Below are 16652 nucleotides of genomic sequence, written 5' to 3' on the forward strand. Positions count from 1 at the left end.
TTTCCCCATTTCTTAGTTCTCGGGTAAACCAGCAGTCGGCTAATTCAAACCTCTACACACATACCCGAAAATTATTCAAAACAACTATAAATTATGTATACAAACTAACATCATCATTGGCCCTCTGCATGTAGTGAACGTGTTTTGCCCTCTCGTTTTGACTCAACTGAGCGTCTCTGATAAATCTTCCCTCCTTCATGTACGGCAGCCTGAATTTACTGGAACACCAAACAAATTTTTTGAAGCATTATATACTGGTATTGAAACAATACTACAGCATACGGTTTTTCCAAAAACAGCCACTCTACCAAAATGTATCCCCAAATGTTTATGGTACGGTACAATTATCTCAATTGAGAGAGGCTTAAGTTTATAGCCCCGCAAACGGTGAGGCAAAGCGGAGGGCTATAATCGAAAAGAGTTTGCTTTTATAATTACAACTGAATTTACCCGTTACTCAAAAATGCTCCTCAAAACAAGCGCATATCAAGTTAATCGTAGATGCGTATTTGAGTTGTGTAACTTAGCAGGCTACTCATCTCTTAAGATTTTTCTGCAAGCAATTGCAATATTACTAGAAATAAGAGCCACTGCACTTCCAATTATCATGCATCGAAGTACCGATTAATCAGCGATTTAAACGCTAACTTTGTTCGTTTAAGGAATGATTTTTTAAGGAATGATTTTTTAAGGAATGATTTTTTAAGGAATGATTCGTTTAAGGAATGACGTTCGTTTAAGGATTTTTTCCTAACCTTTTCATTCCCGAATAAGCCACCTCCTCCCTGTCTGGAACCGACAGGCCCAGAATGTTGAACAAGTCCCTCAACATTGACTCTTTAACTGTGACGTCCAATTCTGAGTTACTGTGCAAACTAGGCGAAATGTTCACTTCCAAGATCCAGGGTTTCAAGTTATCGTCCAGAATGATGTCGAATCCGAACAGCTCGTAGCAAGATCGGCGGTTTTTTAAATTGGCTTTAGTTGCACTGCTTACGAAGTAGTCGGAGCTGAAACAAAACTTGCGTAACAAAACTGAAACATACAAGGCAGACTGTCGTAATATAGCAGCCGTTGATTCCCATAACATTAATTGGGATTGGAAAAACAGAAAATGATTAAATTTTGTACTAACAAAATATAAAGTGCGATCATTCCGTAGTTAGACAAACACCTGTTTCCTAATGAGGGATAATAGGGCAAGCATCAATACCAATAAGCACCAGAGATGATTACTAAAACTTCTAAGAACGAAATTCAAGTAGAGGGCATCTATAATTGGGCTTTATGCGTTTATCCCGTTTCTAATTTTGATTTCGTTTTTGATACTGATTCTGTTCATTTTAGATCGCTTTCCAGAGCAACTGCTGTTTAAAAGCACTTTGAGCAGAATGCGCGATGAAACTAGCCTAGGAACTCAAAAAGATTTCAAGCGAAATATCGAAAACGCGGCAGAACGAAGTAAAGCGAATTTTCAATCGAAGAAGTAAAAAAAACATAGCAGAATAATTTTTGAAACAACTCAAGGAAATTTCATTGACTAAAAAAAACTGGACCTGAAAGGGACCATTACTGATCTGGGAAAACCCACTTGGAAAAAAATTAGATCCAAAACCGAAAAAAGTAAAAATCAAGGTCAAAATTCCGCAATTGAACAAAACATAACCGACTCACGTCGGGCGAATTGCTCTCAAACGACCGGCGAGCGTACTCAGCTTCGGAGATGATAGCATGGGGGTGATTGGAGTGGTTGTGGTGGGGGGTGGGATGAGAGGCGTGAGGGGGGGGGGGGTGGGTCAAGCGATGGGGGGTTGGGAAGGGGACGAGATGGGGTCCAAGCGAGTGGAGGAGGGTCCACCCCAACGTCCTCAAACGGGTGGTTTGTTTGGACCCCCTCTCGGGGCGTGCTGGGGAGTCAAAGTTTTAAGATTAAGAACAGCCCTAAACACCATGAAATTGTCTACTCGATACAAACTAGATGAATCGCTTCTTAGTGACTGGAATAACGCGTAAATCTCCACCAGACCTTGATGCCCTCGGGGCGTTACCTGTTTATCCCGTTGTTGACGAAAAGTCAAATTAATCAAACTAAAAATCGATGAAGCGATAAATTGCATAAAAACAACACAGGACTAACACAATTGCTACCAACTTCGTTCGAGAGCAGTTAGACACCCTAGCAAATTTCTGTTCGAACGCCATTTTCTCACTATGCTTTAAAATTAAAGCAAAAAATGGACGCCGCAAAATCTCTCCACTTCCTGCTTCGGCGTCACTCCAATTGGGCTCTAAAAATTATGAAAATCTCTGCACAGATCTTCAAAAACCATAGCCAGAAGGACTCCAAAAACATCTAGCATTTTTCGATTAGTAAAAAAAATAGGAGTGCTATAATAGCCAGGTGAGAAGATGCGAGCGGCTAATAAACATAACCGACTAGCATATAATGAAGTTAGCATTGGTACTAGCCACCTTCAGCTTGGAGGCTAGCATTAAGAATGAGGAGTGCATTAGGGGAGTTAATCTGGGCTGGGTTGGGGGGAGAGGTTAGGAGTGGGGTCTACAAGTCTGGAGAGCGGGGTGGGCGCTCGAGCGTGAGCAGTTAGGGGTCGAATTACATGGGGTGGGGAGTGCCCGAGGTAGCGGCGGAGGTGGAGAGGGGTGGAAGGGGTGAGAGAGGAGGAGAAGGGTGATGACGGGGAGCTCCAAACCGCTAAAAACTGCCTTTTAAAGTATGATTTTGAGTGTTTTCAATAGCCGCGATGTATTCTGTACTTAGACTAGCGGACCTCTAAGAGAGGTGCTCAATTAATTATTGCCCTCTTGATTTTACCTGCGCATACTGTTTTTGAGGACGAAAGGTTAAGTGTCATAGGAAAAATTGCATAAACATAGCCGACAGATTGCCAGAATAGCTGCGAAAGAATAGACTTGCGTGCCGTATAATAGAGACAGAAACCGATACAGATATAAGTCGAAAAATTTATCGACGCCGCTCAAAAAGCTATACGAAAAACAATCAGCGATACCTTAAAGCTTGTTAAAATTCATTGCGCAGAAGCTTTCTTATAAGATACCTTTATTACGCATGAATTCCTTTGACCTTGAACTAATTCAAACTAAACTTAAGTTTCAAAGTGCAAAGTCGTTTTATTGAGTAACTTAGCTTACGTATGATTAAAATCGAATCACGCAAATGCCCTAAAATTTTTTAGCAAAAGAGTGAGAATGACTTCACGCGCCCAAATGCTGTTAGTGAGAGGAAGAAGTCATTCAGAAAACTTGCAGTTTTCAGCTTTGCTGGTTGAATAAATGTAAAACGAAAAATAGCGTCAGACAACGAAACAAAAAAAACATGGCAGGACGAGTACCGAACTACAATCCAAATAATTGAATGACAAGCTTAGAACTACTCTACCTGGCCAGCAGATCAATTGAACAATGCCAGACAAAACAGAAAAACAAGACCTAAAATAATCAAACAAATTAAACAAAGTATAATCCGTGACAAAACTCTTAAAGCTTTTACTGTCAGAGCTCAATCTGACCCATTTGAATATACATTGCACAAGAATTGAACTATTTTTATTGGCCAATGACGATAGCAAAAAGAGAAAAATGACAAACACTTATAAAGAATTGCAAATTTTAATGAAATATTGCTAAAATTGAGGATATTAATTTATTCAGAACCGATTGATTTTCTCCAGAGGCTATCCAGTAACCCAAATTCAAGCCTCAAAAAATTTAATTGGTTAATAAAGATCGATGAATTAGGAACATGACAAAAACTTTCAGAAAATTTGAAAATTCACATTTTAAAAAAAAATTCAAAACTTGATGTTAAAATGCTGAAAACCTTTTCATTGCCCCCTGGCAACAATGCAGTAATATACTATCAAACCCATGAGTAGGTAACCTTGCTACTGAGGCGAGAAAAAATGAATAAAAGGAGCATTTAAGAAAAATAGCAAATTTTATCAAAAAAAATGCAGTCCTATAATCAAACCCTGGAAGTTTCTCTGGCCCCAAGGCTTGAAAAAATCAAAAAGCGACAAAAATTTTCAAAACAAATCAAATGAAAAAAAACCAAGTTTTATGAAAAAGTTGGTAAAATTGTCTCAATAAAATCTTAAAAACCATTGCATGGGCACTATAAGCTATGCAGTAAACTATTGAACTCCAGAGGAGGTTGCAAAGCCCCTGAGGCTGCAAAAAATTTAGAAGATTTTACCCTGACGGCCGAAATTGATCCATTAAATAACACCCATGAAACCACGCACAAAACCTGAAAGGATGCACTCGAATTGAAAAAACAAGACTTAAAAAATTGAAAATTGCAAAATTTTTTGAAACTTTATCAATTTCACAATATTAGCTGTTCAAAATTATTTTATGTCTACCAGATCTGTCCAGTAGCCCATCTGTAAAACCTGAAAATGTTCATTGGCCTTTAAGGATTAAAAACTCAATAAAACAAATTTTTGAGAATTTCAAAAACAATTGCAGGTTTCATTAGTAAAAAATCGACATAGACAAATCCTTTAAAAATTCAAAAAATGCAACTGAAGATTTATGAATTTCGCATTAATAAGATCTTCAATACAATTTTTATCGCATCTGTTCAGTTACCCATCTGCAAGCCATATAACAGTTTTATTGGCCCGTAAAGATCAATAACCTTAGAAAAAGCTAAACAATTTAAAACAATTGCAAACTTTAACAAATTTTGCTTAACTTGGGATATTCATATCTTCAGAAAGTTTTCAATGTCTTCCAAAACTATCCAGTAATACAATTTCAAGCTTTTGAAATTTTCACTGGCCCATAAAGATCCATGAACTCGGAACATAATAATCTTCAGAAAATTTGAAAAACTTCAAATTTCATAAATTCATAAGATATTAGAATGTTGAAAACCATTTCATTGCCCCTCTCAACTATGCCGTAATCTATTTTAAAACATTAGAGGAGATTTCCTGTACCCTGGGGCTGGAAAACCTGAAAAATGACAAAAAAATTGACAAAGAAAAACTTGAAACGCAAAAATTAGTATCAATTTGCGTGTTTATGTTTGCAGTAATAAAACATAACCGACTAAACAACGGAAGAATTGCTCTCGAACGGCCAGTGGCAGCCTAAATGGGACTCAGAAGTCCAATAGTGGGCTTCAAATAACCACATTTGAGCTTAACATATACCACTATTAAGATTTAAAATAAAAAATGGCACCAGTTTCGGCGAAGTTTTCATTTGACTTTTAGTATTAAATTGCCGCCAATTGAGTTCAGCTGCTTGAAATTGTAATTGAGAGAGAATTTTAGATCACGCAAAACGCAAAAAGTCAAGGGCGTAAAAGTCATTCGAAAAGTCAAAATTGTCAAGGGAAAATTTTGCATTAAAAAAGACATACACGTTTACAATAATTGCTATGAACGTCGTTCAAGAGCACTTAAACATATAGCCCATAAAATGGTCACAAAAAGTAATGTTGTCTTGCAAAATATGTCTATCAACTTTGCCAACCGTCAATTCGAGACTAATCAAACAAAAATCTCGAAAAATTACAAAAACGTGAAAATTTGCGCCATTTTGGGCTCAAAAATGTGTGAAAACTGGGCTCAAAAATGTGGAAAAATGTGTGCAAACATCTTACAGAAAAAATTGCTGGCAGATTAACAGAAAATAGCCGAAATATCTTTGTAGATCTGCAGTCTCAGAAAATAGTAAAATATAGCCGGCAGATTGCCGGAATAGCTGCAAAAGAATAGACATGCGTGCCATATAATAGAGATAGAAACAGATACAGATCTAAATTGAAAAACAAATCGACGCCGCTCAAAAAACTAGGCTAAAAAATTCAGCGATAAATTAATAAAGCTTGTTAAAATTCATTCCAAAGAAGCCCCTTATTAGTGACCTTTATTGCACATTTGAGTTCCTTTGACATTAAACAAATTCAAACTAAACTTAAGTTTCAAAGTGCAAAAGTCATTTTATTGAGCGAGGTAAGTCACGTATGATCAAAATCTAATCAAGCAAATAACTTAAAAACTTTCCCTAAAGTGAGTGAGAAATGACGTCACGCACGCAAATGCCGTTAGTGAGAGGAAGAAGTCATTCAGAAAATTTGACTTTTTCAGCTTTGCTGTGTGAACAAATGTAAAACAAAAAAAGAGCGTCAGACGACAAAACAAAAAAACCAACAGCACCGCAATATAGCTACGCTCAGCTTACAGCTTCGCAGCTATAAAAAGACAGACCAAAAAAATCGTCTTTTCGTTGAAGGCCGATATGTTATATTTTGATTAAAAAATCTGTTTAAGTTTTTGCTGCCTCTATTAGCTGCTCTCAAATAACCTTCATTTAGAGTGACAGACACCCATTTGACCTTATCTCTTTGAATTAAAGTAAATAAAAGTCAACTTCAAAGTCAGGAAGTCATTTTTGAGAGTGAGGTAAGTCAAGAGTGACCAAAAATGTAATCACGCGAATGAACAAAAAAACTCGCTCCACTAAGAGCGAAAAGTGACCTCACACACGCACTTCAGGTCAAATTGCATGAACGAATGAACACGAAGATTTGAAGTGATTGTGACGTCATATGGTCGTAACCAAAATCGCGACGACGAAATAAAAACACCAAGAGAAGGCCAATAATAGCCCCAGCTATCGCTGTGCGGCTATTAATAAAGACACAGAGCCCCAATGCAATTCAATTCGTGGACTATAAAAACCAAGAGCACGGCAATATAGCTCCGCTCATCTTTCAGCTTCGCAGCTATGATAGAAGACCAGAGGACTAATAACTGCTACAAACTTCGTTTGAGAGGAATTAATAATGTTCTCAGACGAATGTGGTCAGATAGTGAGAGGAAGAAGTCATTCAGAAAATTTGACTTTTTCAGCTTTGCTGTGTGAACAAATGTAAAACAAAAAAGAGCGTCAGACGACAAAACAAAAAAAACCAACAGCACCGCAATATAGCTACGATCAGCTTACAGCTTCGCAGCTATAAAAAGACAGACCAAAAAAATTCATCTTTTCGTTGAAGGCCGATATGTTATATTTTGATTAAAAAATCTGTTTAAGTTTTTGCTGCCTCTATTAGCTGCTCTCAAATAACCTTCATTTAGAGTGACAGACACCCATTTGACCTTATCTCTTTGAATTAAAGTAAATAAAAGTCAACTTCAAAGTCAGGAAGTCATTTTTGAGAGTGAGGTAAGTCAAGAGTGACCAAAAATTTAATCATGCGAATGAACAAAAAAACTCGCTCCACTAAGAGCGAAAAGTGACCTCACACACGCACTTCAGGTCAAATTGCATGAACGAATGAACAAGAAGATTTGAAGTGATTGTGACGTCATATGGTCGTAACCAAAATCGCGACGACGAAATAAAAACATCAAGAGAAGGACAATAATAGCCCCAGCTATCGCTGTGCGGCTATTAATAAAGACACAGAGCCCCAATGCAATTCAATTCGTGGACTATAAAAACCAAGAGCACGGCAATATAGCTCCGCTCATCTTTCAGCTTCGCAGCTATGATAGAAGACCAGAGGACTAATAACTGCTACAAACTTCGTTTGAGAGGAATTAATAATGTTCTCAGACGAATGTGGTCAGATAGTGAGAGGAAGAAGTCATTCAGAAAATTTGACTTTTTCAGCTTTGCTGTGTGAACAAATGTAAAACGAAAAAAGAGCGTCAGACGACGAAACAAAAAACCAAGAGCACCGCAATATAGCTAGGCTCAGCTTACAGCTTCGCAGCTATAAAAAGACAGACCAAAAAAATTCGTCTTTTCTTTGAAGGCCGATATGTTAAATTTTGATTAAAAAATCTGTTTAAGTTTTTGCTGCCTCTATTAGCTGCTCTCAAATAACCTTCATTTAGAGTGACAGACACCCATTTGACCTTATCTCTGAATTAAAGTAAATAAAAGTCAACTTCAAAGTCAGGAAGTCATTTTTGAGAGTGAGGTAAGTCAAGAGCGACCAAAAACTTAATCACGCGAATGAACAAAAAAACTCGCTCCACTAAGAGCGAAAAGTGACCTCACACACGCACTTCAGGTCAAATTGCATGAACGAATGAACACGAAGATTTGAAGTGATTGTGACGTCATATGGTCGTAACCAAAATCGCGACGACGAAATAAAAACACCAAGAGAAGGCCAATAATAGCCCCAGCTATCGCTGTGCGGCTATTAATAAAGACACAGAGCCCCAATGCAATTCAATTCGTGGACTATAAAAACCAAGAGCACGGCAATATAGCTCCGCTCATCTTTCAGCTTCGCAGCTATGATAGAAGACCAGAGGACTAATAACTGCTACAAACTTCGTTTGAGAGGAATTAATAATGTTCTCAGACGAATGTGGTCAGATAGTGAGAGGAAGAAGTCATTCAGAAAATTTGACTTTTTCAGCTTTGCTGTGTGAACAAATGTAAAACAAAAAAGAGCGTCAGACGACAAAACAAAAAAAACCAACAGCACCGCAATATAGCTCCGCTCATCTTTCAGCTTCGCAGCTATGATAGAAGACCAGAGGACTAATAACTGCTACAAACTTCGTTTGAGAGGAATTAATAATGTTCTCAGACGAATGTGGTCAGATAGTGAGAGGAAGAAGTCATTCAGAAAATTTGACTTTTTCAGCTTTGCTGTGTGAACAAATGTAAAACGAAAAAAGAGCGTCAGACGACGAAACAAAAAACCAAGAGCACCGCAATATAGCTAGGCTCAGCTTACAGCTTCGCAGCTATAAAAAGACAGACCAAAAAAATTCGTCTTTTCTTTGAAGGCCGATATGTTAAATTTTGATTAAAAAATCTGTTTAAGTTTTTGCTGCCTCTATTAGCTGCTCTCAAATAACCTTCATTTAGAGTGACAGACACCCATTTGACCTTATCTCTGAATTAAAGTAAATAAAAGTCAACTTCAAAGTCAGGAAGTCATTTTTGAGAGTGAGGTAAGTCAAGAGCGACCAAAAACTTAATCACGCGAATGAACAAAAAAACTCGCTCCACTAAGAGCGAAAAGTGACCTCACACACGCACTTCAGGTCAAATTGCATGAACGAATGAACACGAAGATTTGAAGTGATTGTGACGTCATATGGTCGTAACCAAAATCGCGACGACGAAATAAAAACACCAAGAGAAGGCCAATAATAGCCCCAGCTATCGCTGTGCGGCTATTAATAAAGACACAGAGCCCCAATTCAATTCAATTCGTGGACTATAAAAACCATGAGCACGGCAATATAGCTCCGCTCATCTTTCAGCTTCGCAGCTATGATAGAAGACCAGAGGACTAATAACTGCTACAAACTTCGTTTGAGAGGAATTAATAATGCTCTCAGACGAATGTGGTCAGATCGATAGCACACGAATTTTTGATAACTCTGTTAAGGGTGTCATAAAAAATTGAAGGAAGAAAAATTCTACCAAAATTTCATTACCGTGTATGTCAACAATATTGTAAAAACATAGCCGGCAGATTGCCGGAATAGCTGCGAAATAGACTTGCGTGCCGTAAAATACAGATGGAAAAAGATACAGAAGTGAGTTGATAATAGTTATCGCCACCGCCTATAAAACTTACAAGTTTATTTCAAAGGAGGTTGTTTTTGGGTGCAAAAAAAGTTTCCCTGTCGCGTCTCGAACCGGCGCTCTCCGGATTAACAGCCAGTCGCCTTAACCACTCGGCTGTCGGACCATACAATCTGTTTTCTTACAATCAACTTTGTTTTAGGAACAGCAACTTAGGTCACGCAGAAAGCGTGAAATCAAGCGCGAAAAAGCCATTTAAGCAGTGACGAGACAGAATGTTCTAGAACAAATGTAAAACGAAAATGAAGCGTCAGACGACGAAACAAAAAAAAACCAAGAGCACCGCAATATAGCTACGCTCAGCTTACAGCTTCGCAGCTATAAAAAAGTTTTTTTGAGGGGTTTAAATTGGGGATGTTTAGGGTTTTGAAAATCGCCGTTCAAAACATGGAAATCTTCCTCCTCAAGCGTTCCTCAGCAGCTTCGCCGTACACTTAAATCTATAAGAGATGTGCCCAGCGAATTAATACACTCGGGCTTCACCACTTTATCTCATTTCTATTGATAAATGTCAAATCACATAAGCGAGCCCAAAAATATTCTAGAACAAAACAGTCACAACAAAAAATTCACACGTTCAGAATAATTGCTTCAGACTTCGTTCAAGTGTAATGAATATACTAACGCAATGATAGTTTTGACAACTATATCTTGAATTGTGTTCCATATTTTTTTGTGGTCAATTCCTCTTCGAGCCATCCAGCCCCACAAGGCTTGAAGAGTCCTGAAAACAACAAAAAGTTCCTATCTGAAAGGTAAAACAATTGATATACTCGCTCAAGGCGCATAAAATTAGGCAATTCTTTTTGCAAACTTTTCTTCTGCATTTTTGAGTTTTTAATTTAAGTTTCAATTTAACTTCATGTTCGTTTTTATATCCTCCTTTTGTTGTATTAACATAATTACCAATTTACAAAACTATACCAGGTAATTGAACCCGTCTGACGTCGAAGCATAAATACCAAGACGACGTTGATTCGCATCTTAACACCTGTCTTTCCGTATTTCATTGAAAAAAATTTATTGGTCGGCTAAAGATAAGATGGCAATTACGTAATGAGATTTTATGTCGTGGCGATATCAGTTACGAAAACCCAAAACGTCATAAACTTATATATCTTTTGTGCAAGTTTATAGTCAAGATCTTGGATATCTCTTTATCCTTCAAAAATATCTTCCTCTTATTAATCATTATAAATAAAATCATTATTTACCCAATAAATATGAAGCCCTAATAGTAATTTGACAATTTTAATTGAACAGCTCATTGTGTAGATCCACATTTGTTGCTTCCCCCTTTTAAGGAACTCAGATGAAAGCGAAACAGATTAGATTAAAAGATAACGAATTGCTCTCAAACGAACGGCAGCAATTCTCAGGACTAATATAATTGCAACAAACTTTGTTTGAGAGCAATTAAAAATTGAAGTGTAAGGGTGACAGCTATAAGATATTCCTAGATTCAAAAGTGAGGATTGAAAGGGTGACAGCTATGACACAAGGTGTGTTACCATTTGTGACCCTCGCATTTAGTACTGCTCTCATTCGACATGTAGTCACTGTTGAATTTGTTCACAGAGTAGTTGGTCAGATGCATGAACTTGTTATTTATGTTCTTCACCGAGTTCGAATACCTGAAAATAACACTGCACATCACATTGAACTATTTCCTACTGAAGAATTTAAACAGCCAACCCGGCAAAAATGTTTAGTTGCTGTATCATTTTGCTTTAAATTTAGAATCAGCTCTCTATTATTGTCTGCTCTAAATCAATTTAAATCAAGTCAGCTTGTTCAAAAATTAAGCTTCACGCACCACCACAATACTAAATCTGTGAAATTTTGGGATTTCTTGTGCCACTTTTGCTCTTTATAATCCCCAGTGCAAATTACGTGCGGTTATATAGCACTTTTATAAATGGAAATTAGCACGTGCGCAAGTGGGGGTGTACAAGTCTCATCTACTCTAAAGTGGTGTGCGGGGGTGAGGGGTTCCGGAATCAGAAAGCCGTGGACTTTGCGATTTCACTAACTTCATTGAACAGAATCTGGCCAGCCCATTATTGTAAACGTATATCCTGAGAGGGTCATAGGAGCTGACGAAGCAGTACACTCTAAGGTCAAACTTGGATCCGTTGATTAGAAATGGCTTGTTGATGTACTTCTGCACGATGACTGCTCTCCTCTTCGGAATCTGGTTCCACTTGTTGATCACGCGGATCCCGATGCCCCTCGCAGAGGCAGGCTAAAAACAGCTTTAGGATCTTTTCCGTTTGTGCTGCCCAGTACTTTATGCGCCCCAAATAGAACACGTGTCATTGCATGGTAAATCATTGTGCAAAAAATGGCACGTGCAAATAATATGCATCAACTAAGCTGGGTGGCACAAACATGAAATATACCAAATCTATTAGTTTATAGGTTGCGATCCGATCTTTACCATTGTAAACACACAAGAGAAATATAGAGCCCTAATTACACCCTCCTCTCCTCCCGTGATTTAAAACTTTGTTTGCATTAGCCTCGCGAACCAGATAATGCGTTTGTTCGAAAAATTGCATTTATAGATGGCCATATTCCACAGGGGAAAAATAATCGAGGGTCCATAGCCTCCGCGCGCCGATATAATACGAAACTAATAGGTAAAATCTGCTATGTATGTAATACTGACCGGTTTAAGGATCCATTTGTGTTTGAATCCTCCATCGTCCCAGCACCTCTTCAACAGTCTCAGATCTTGTGGCAGTATGAAAGAGTTTGGGAAGAAGTTGAAGTGCTTCTGGCCATACCTGTGTTGGAGTCTGGTCAGGTTCCGGTACAATTTGTCTTTGCGCCCTATTTGGAAGGTCCCCGGAAAATGGTTCACCTGAAAAGATTTGCCGGGGTCATGTTGTGATTAACCATAAAGATCAGAACTTAGCTGGCAGAATGCCAGAATTTAGCTGCGATAGCTTTGATAGTTGACCTTGTCTTCTTTAATTAAATTAAGCAGGAAGCAATTTGAGAGAGACGTCATTTTGAGAGTTAAGTACGTCACGCAGAAACAGAATTTTTGAAGAAACCTGGTTTTTGTAGAAACAAACGTGAAGAAAAATCACCATTGAAAATAATCAAGCAAGCAAATGCAAAGTCCTCGAGAAACCGTGTAAAACTGACAAGAACTAAATCAATTTAAAAATTGTCCCTTGATTTAACAGGGCAAACTCAATAACAAACTTTGGGGCTCCGGTTACAATGTATAAAATTCAGAAAAGGCATCTTCATAATATTAAACACACAAAAGAAAGTTAAATAGTAAAATAAATATAAAACAAAGAACAAGAGCAAGAAAATTTCATTATTTGGCTGTGAACAAACAATTGAGTTATCTTTCAGTGAAAACAAAATGCATAATAACGTCAAAAATTCAATTGAAATTTTTTGCGAAAGCAATTGATAAAATTGAATTTATAAAACAAATTATTGCTGAACTTCAAACATTTACCGTCAGAAAAGTAGGCGAGGTGAAAAAATAACATCAGAAAAATAAATGAACGTCAGAAAATAAATAAATTGTATTTTAAATCTCTGATGTTGCGCAAAAAATGTATTCGAATAAAACACTCCAAAATCCAAAGGACTTGAATTCAATTTAGAAGGAGTAGCTAAATGTTTTCAAGATGCAAAAACCAACCCGATAGAAGTTCGAGCCCCTGCCCTCAAGGTTGTCAGTCTGACATCCTAACGACTCAGCTACAATGCTTTTATGTTCACGCAAAATCGATTTCGGCATCAAACTATTTGAGAACACAGGCCAATTAAACGAGCATATTTTCTTTGAACCGCATCATTCGGAGCTTAACAACAGCAATATCATCTGCAGAGAGTCACATAGTGCAGCTACGACTGAAAAAAAAATCGATAAAGTTGATAAGAAACAAAATAGGTAAAACTAAGGGCTAAAAAAAGATATCTAGATGCATTAATATGTCGAAAAAATTCACTCTACAAAAAAATCTCGCTCTGAAAAAAATTAGTTCACAGGAATTTTACTCACTTTTGCTTTTAGGTCATAACACCGCTTGCACATACTACTTCAGGTTTAAAAAACCATCAAACACCAACACTACTCTTCGAGTCGTATGAAACTAAGAGAAGGCCAAAGAGAAGTCTGAGCTATCACTATCGCAGCTATTAATCGAAACATTCACACAAAAGTACTACCTAAATTGGATTTGATTTATTCTGCGAAAAGGCTTGTTCAAATGAAAAAGGAACAGATTTTAAAATTCAAGATGCCTGGATGAATACATATGTAACGTTTGCATGTTTTTTTGTCATGCTTGAGATCTAGAGGCCTAAGACTGAAAGTCCTACAAACTAAGAAAATTCAAAAAACTTAATATAGGTAGATCCGATTTTTTTTGCATGCAATCGTAAACATTTTTTGGATCTTTCCGTTTGTGTCCAGTACGTTATGCGCCCCCCAATTATAGAGCACGTGCCATTACATGGTAATTCATTATGTAAAAATAAGGCACGTGCGTCTGGTGTCTGGAAATAATATGCACCCACTAAATTGGGTGGCACAAACGGAAAAGATCCCATTTTTTCTTAAATTGATGAACGTTAATAAAGATGATTAATTCTCACCTTCTGGTATTCTTTCACGTTTCTGAAGCACTCTGCCTTCATGTGTTTGCCCCAGTAACAGATCCAGTCACTGCTCCCTAAACAAAAATATTTTATGTGCATAAAAAACACAATCGATTGTTATGATTACTAATCGAAAATTGGAACTTTCCTTTTCACCCCAATTGAACAAAATCTTTGTTTTTAGGACGACGTGTGAACAAAAAACAGCCTTTTGCTTTTGCCATAACAATGGTTTCGATAGCCCAATAAGAGGTTAATATACGGTTTAGACAGCATTATGAATGCGTAAACATCAATTATAGATGGTTAAAATCCGACCGGGAGGGGGGGGGCTAATTCCCAAAAATCAATAATTAAATGAAGTTCCAGTCGACCAACAGTAAAATTATGTTTCACTTCACACAAACACCAACCTCAAAAGTCATCGAACAAGAACAAAATAGTTAGGGAGGTTATGTAATAAGTCAATCAAGCAAGAAGCAATAACTTGACGGAGGGGTCTATTCTGCCCCCCCCCCATCTCTCTCTAAATTAGTGAGCATATAACATTTACTTCCACCCCGGAGCAAGTGCTATATTTTAACATAGTAACGTGTTCTATAACAACACATGAATTGTAGGTAGGCATTAATGGGTTATGTCAAATTAAAGGTTATATCAAATTAATATCACACACACACACACTGAAACAAACACATTAAGTTCATTCAAGTCACCTTCTGTGATATCAGTAGAGCCTGAAAAAACACGTGTAATCTATGAACAAAACAACGACAGACACCTGAACAGATTTTTAGCATCTTCTGTAAAAAAACTCATTGATAAAAGTAAACACTAACGCTGCAATTTTACATGTTCTATTGCGTGTTTTTGAAAATTTTCAGTATCAAGTCGATTTATATGTTTGTAATTTCAGATAAACTGAAAATCGATAAAATTCCAACTTTTCTAAACTTTAAGGAGGATATTAGAAGTAATCACGGATAAACGCCAGATTATCGTAATCCGCAGTAAGTTGAATTCTCGTGAAACCTGTTCAAATTGATCATTAAATTCTAAAATTCACAATGCAAAAACTCACGATAAGTGTCAGGTGTGAAGATTTTTTTAGAAAGTATAGTTTCGTAATTTTATGATCCATTTTATGATACTAGCGACTGATTTTCGAATGTTTATTAGTTATAATAAACTAACTTTTGCTGAATCTGAATCCGACCCTTGCAATCAGGTTCTTCACTACATTCGGACAGATTGTGCTCGGCTTCCATTTGAGGAGTTTGCGAGCATCGTGAGGCAACACCGCAACTGAAACAGTAGCGAAAAGTAATGTATCAAAAGTCTCAAATTCAGTTGAGCTGCTTTCATAAAAATGAACGGATCTATTCTGTTGCCCCCCCCCCCCAAATGTTTCTTATACCCCCAGTTATGTTGTTATATAGTTGTTGCAACACAACCCCCCCCCCCCCCAGTTATGTTGTTGTTATGTTGTTGCTATGTTGTTATATAGCACGTTACTATGTGAAAAATAGCATGTTCGCCTGGTGGGGGGGGGGGGGGGGGGTTACAAAATATAAGCCCTCTAAGATGGGGGGGGGGATGGGCAAAACAAAACAAAATAGATCCAAATGAACAATAGACCATCATTTCGATTATTTACAATGGGGAAATTAACATAGTGCTCTATTCTTTATTTTGAATTGATATTGTTAAGACAACCATTTTCAAGGGTGTTCCAGTATTTCGTCAAGCAAGAATTGTCATTAATGCAAAGAGACAAAATTTATGCTAGAGTGAATCTGGGCCATCTGACAAGTACATGTACTTTCCAATGCAAAGATAAAGATAATAAATTTGGATCATAACGCATCAATATCGTTTGCGTGTTTACTTGTAGTAGAACAATCTGTGTGCTAGACAAGAATGTGCTATCATAAAAATTCAACTTGCTCAAAAGATTCAAAAAGTGTGTGCAAAAATTTACAAGAGTGTACAATAATTGGGTGAATATAAAAATTCTGGTCAGTTTATTATACATACGTGCATCATGATCAGATTTCACAATTTCACCTGGTTGACTGTACAAAGAAACAATATTTTTTATCCGAGATTGTTTTGAACTCTTTTAAATCATAAACTCGCTAAATCAATCTTGTTCCTGATTAATAAACAGAGCCGGCAAATTCCCCGAAAATAGCAACCGTTGGCACATCTGACCGGCGCGTTAGAAAATAAAGAAAAAGTCGACGACAAACTAATATTATCTAAGTCTCAAAAGTGTTCCAATTTCTTCTGCGGTTTCAATAGATAAGAAAAATGGTGAAATCAGCCTCTAAATTGGAGAACATGAGTTAAACATAGCTGGCAGATTGCCAAAAAATAGCCGCAATAGATTC

At 37.2% G+C, this 16652-nt stretch overlaps 1 protein-coding gene across 1 annotated transcript in view; it reads right to left on the bottom strand.

Annotated features, from left to right (window-relative positions):
* LOC142353120 (uncharacterized) overlaps positions 1-16652 on the bottom strand; it is a 95787-nt gene that overhangs the window by 24143 nt on the left and 54992 nt on the right. The window contains exons 14-22 of the mRNA XM_075405327.1: positions 15454-15564; positions 14976-14996; positions 14257-14333; positions 12296-12490; positions 11658-11869; positions 11136-11258; positions 10250-10348; positions 756-1010; positions 110-218 (exon numbers count right to left, since the gene is read on the bottom strand). Of these exons, the coding sequence (XP_075261442.1) occupies positions 110-218; positions 756-1010; positions 10250-10348; positions 11136-11258; positions 11658-11869; positions 12296-12490; positions 14257-14333; positions 14976-14996; positions 15454-15564 (1202 nt within the window). The remainder of the gene's footprint in view (positions 1-109; positions 219-755; positions 1011-10249; positions 10349-11135; positions 11259-11657; positions 11870-12295; positions 12491-14256; positions 14334-14975; positions 14997-15453; positions 15565-16652) is intronic.

This window comes from Convolutriloba macropyga, chromosome 14, assembly GCF_964194025.1.
Source record: "Convolutriloba macropyga chromosome 14, txConMacr16.3, whole genome shotgun sequence".
In the NCBI taxonomy this organism is placed as follows: domain Eukaryota; kingdom Metazoa; phylum Xenacoelomorpha; order Acoela; family Convolutidae; genus Convolutriloba; species Convolutriloba macropyga.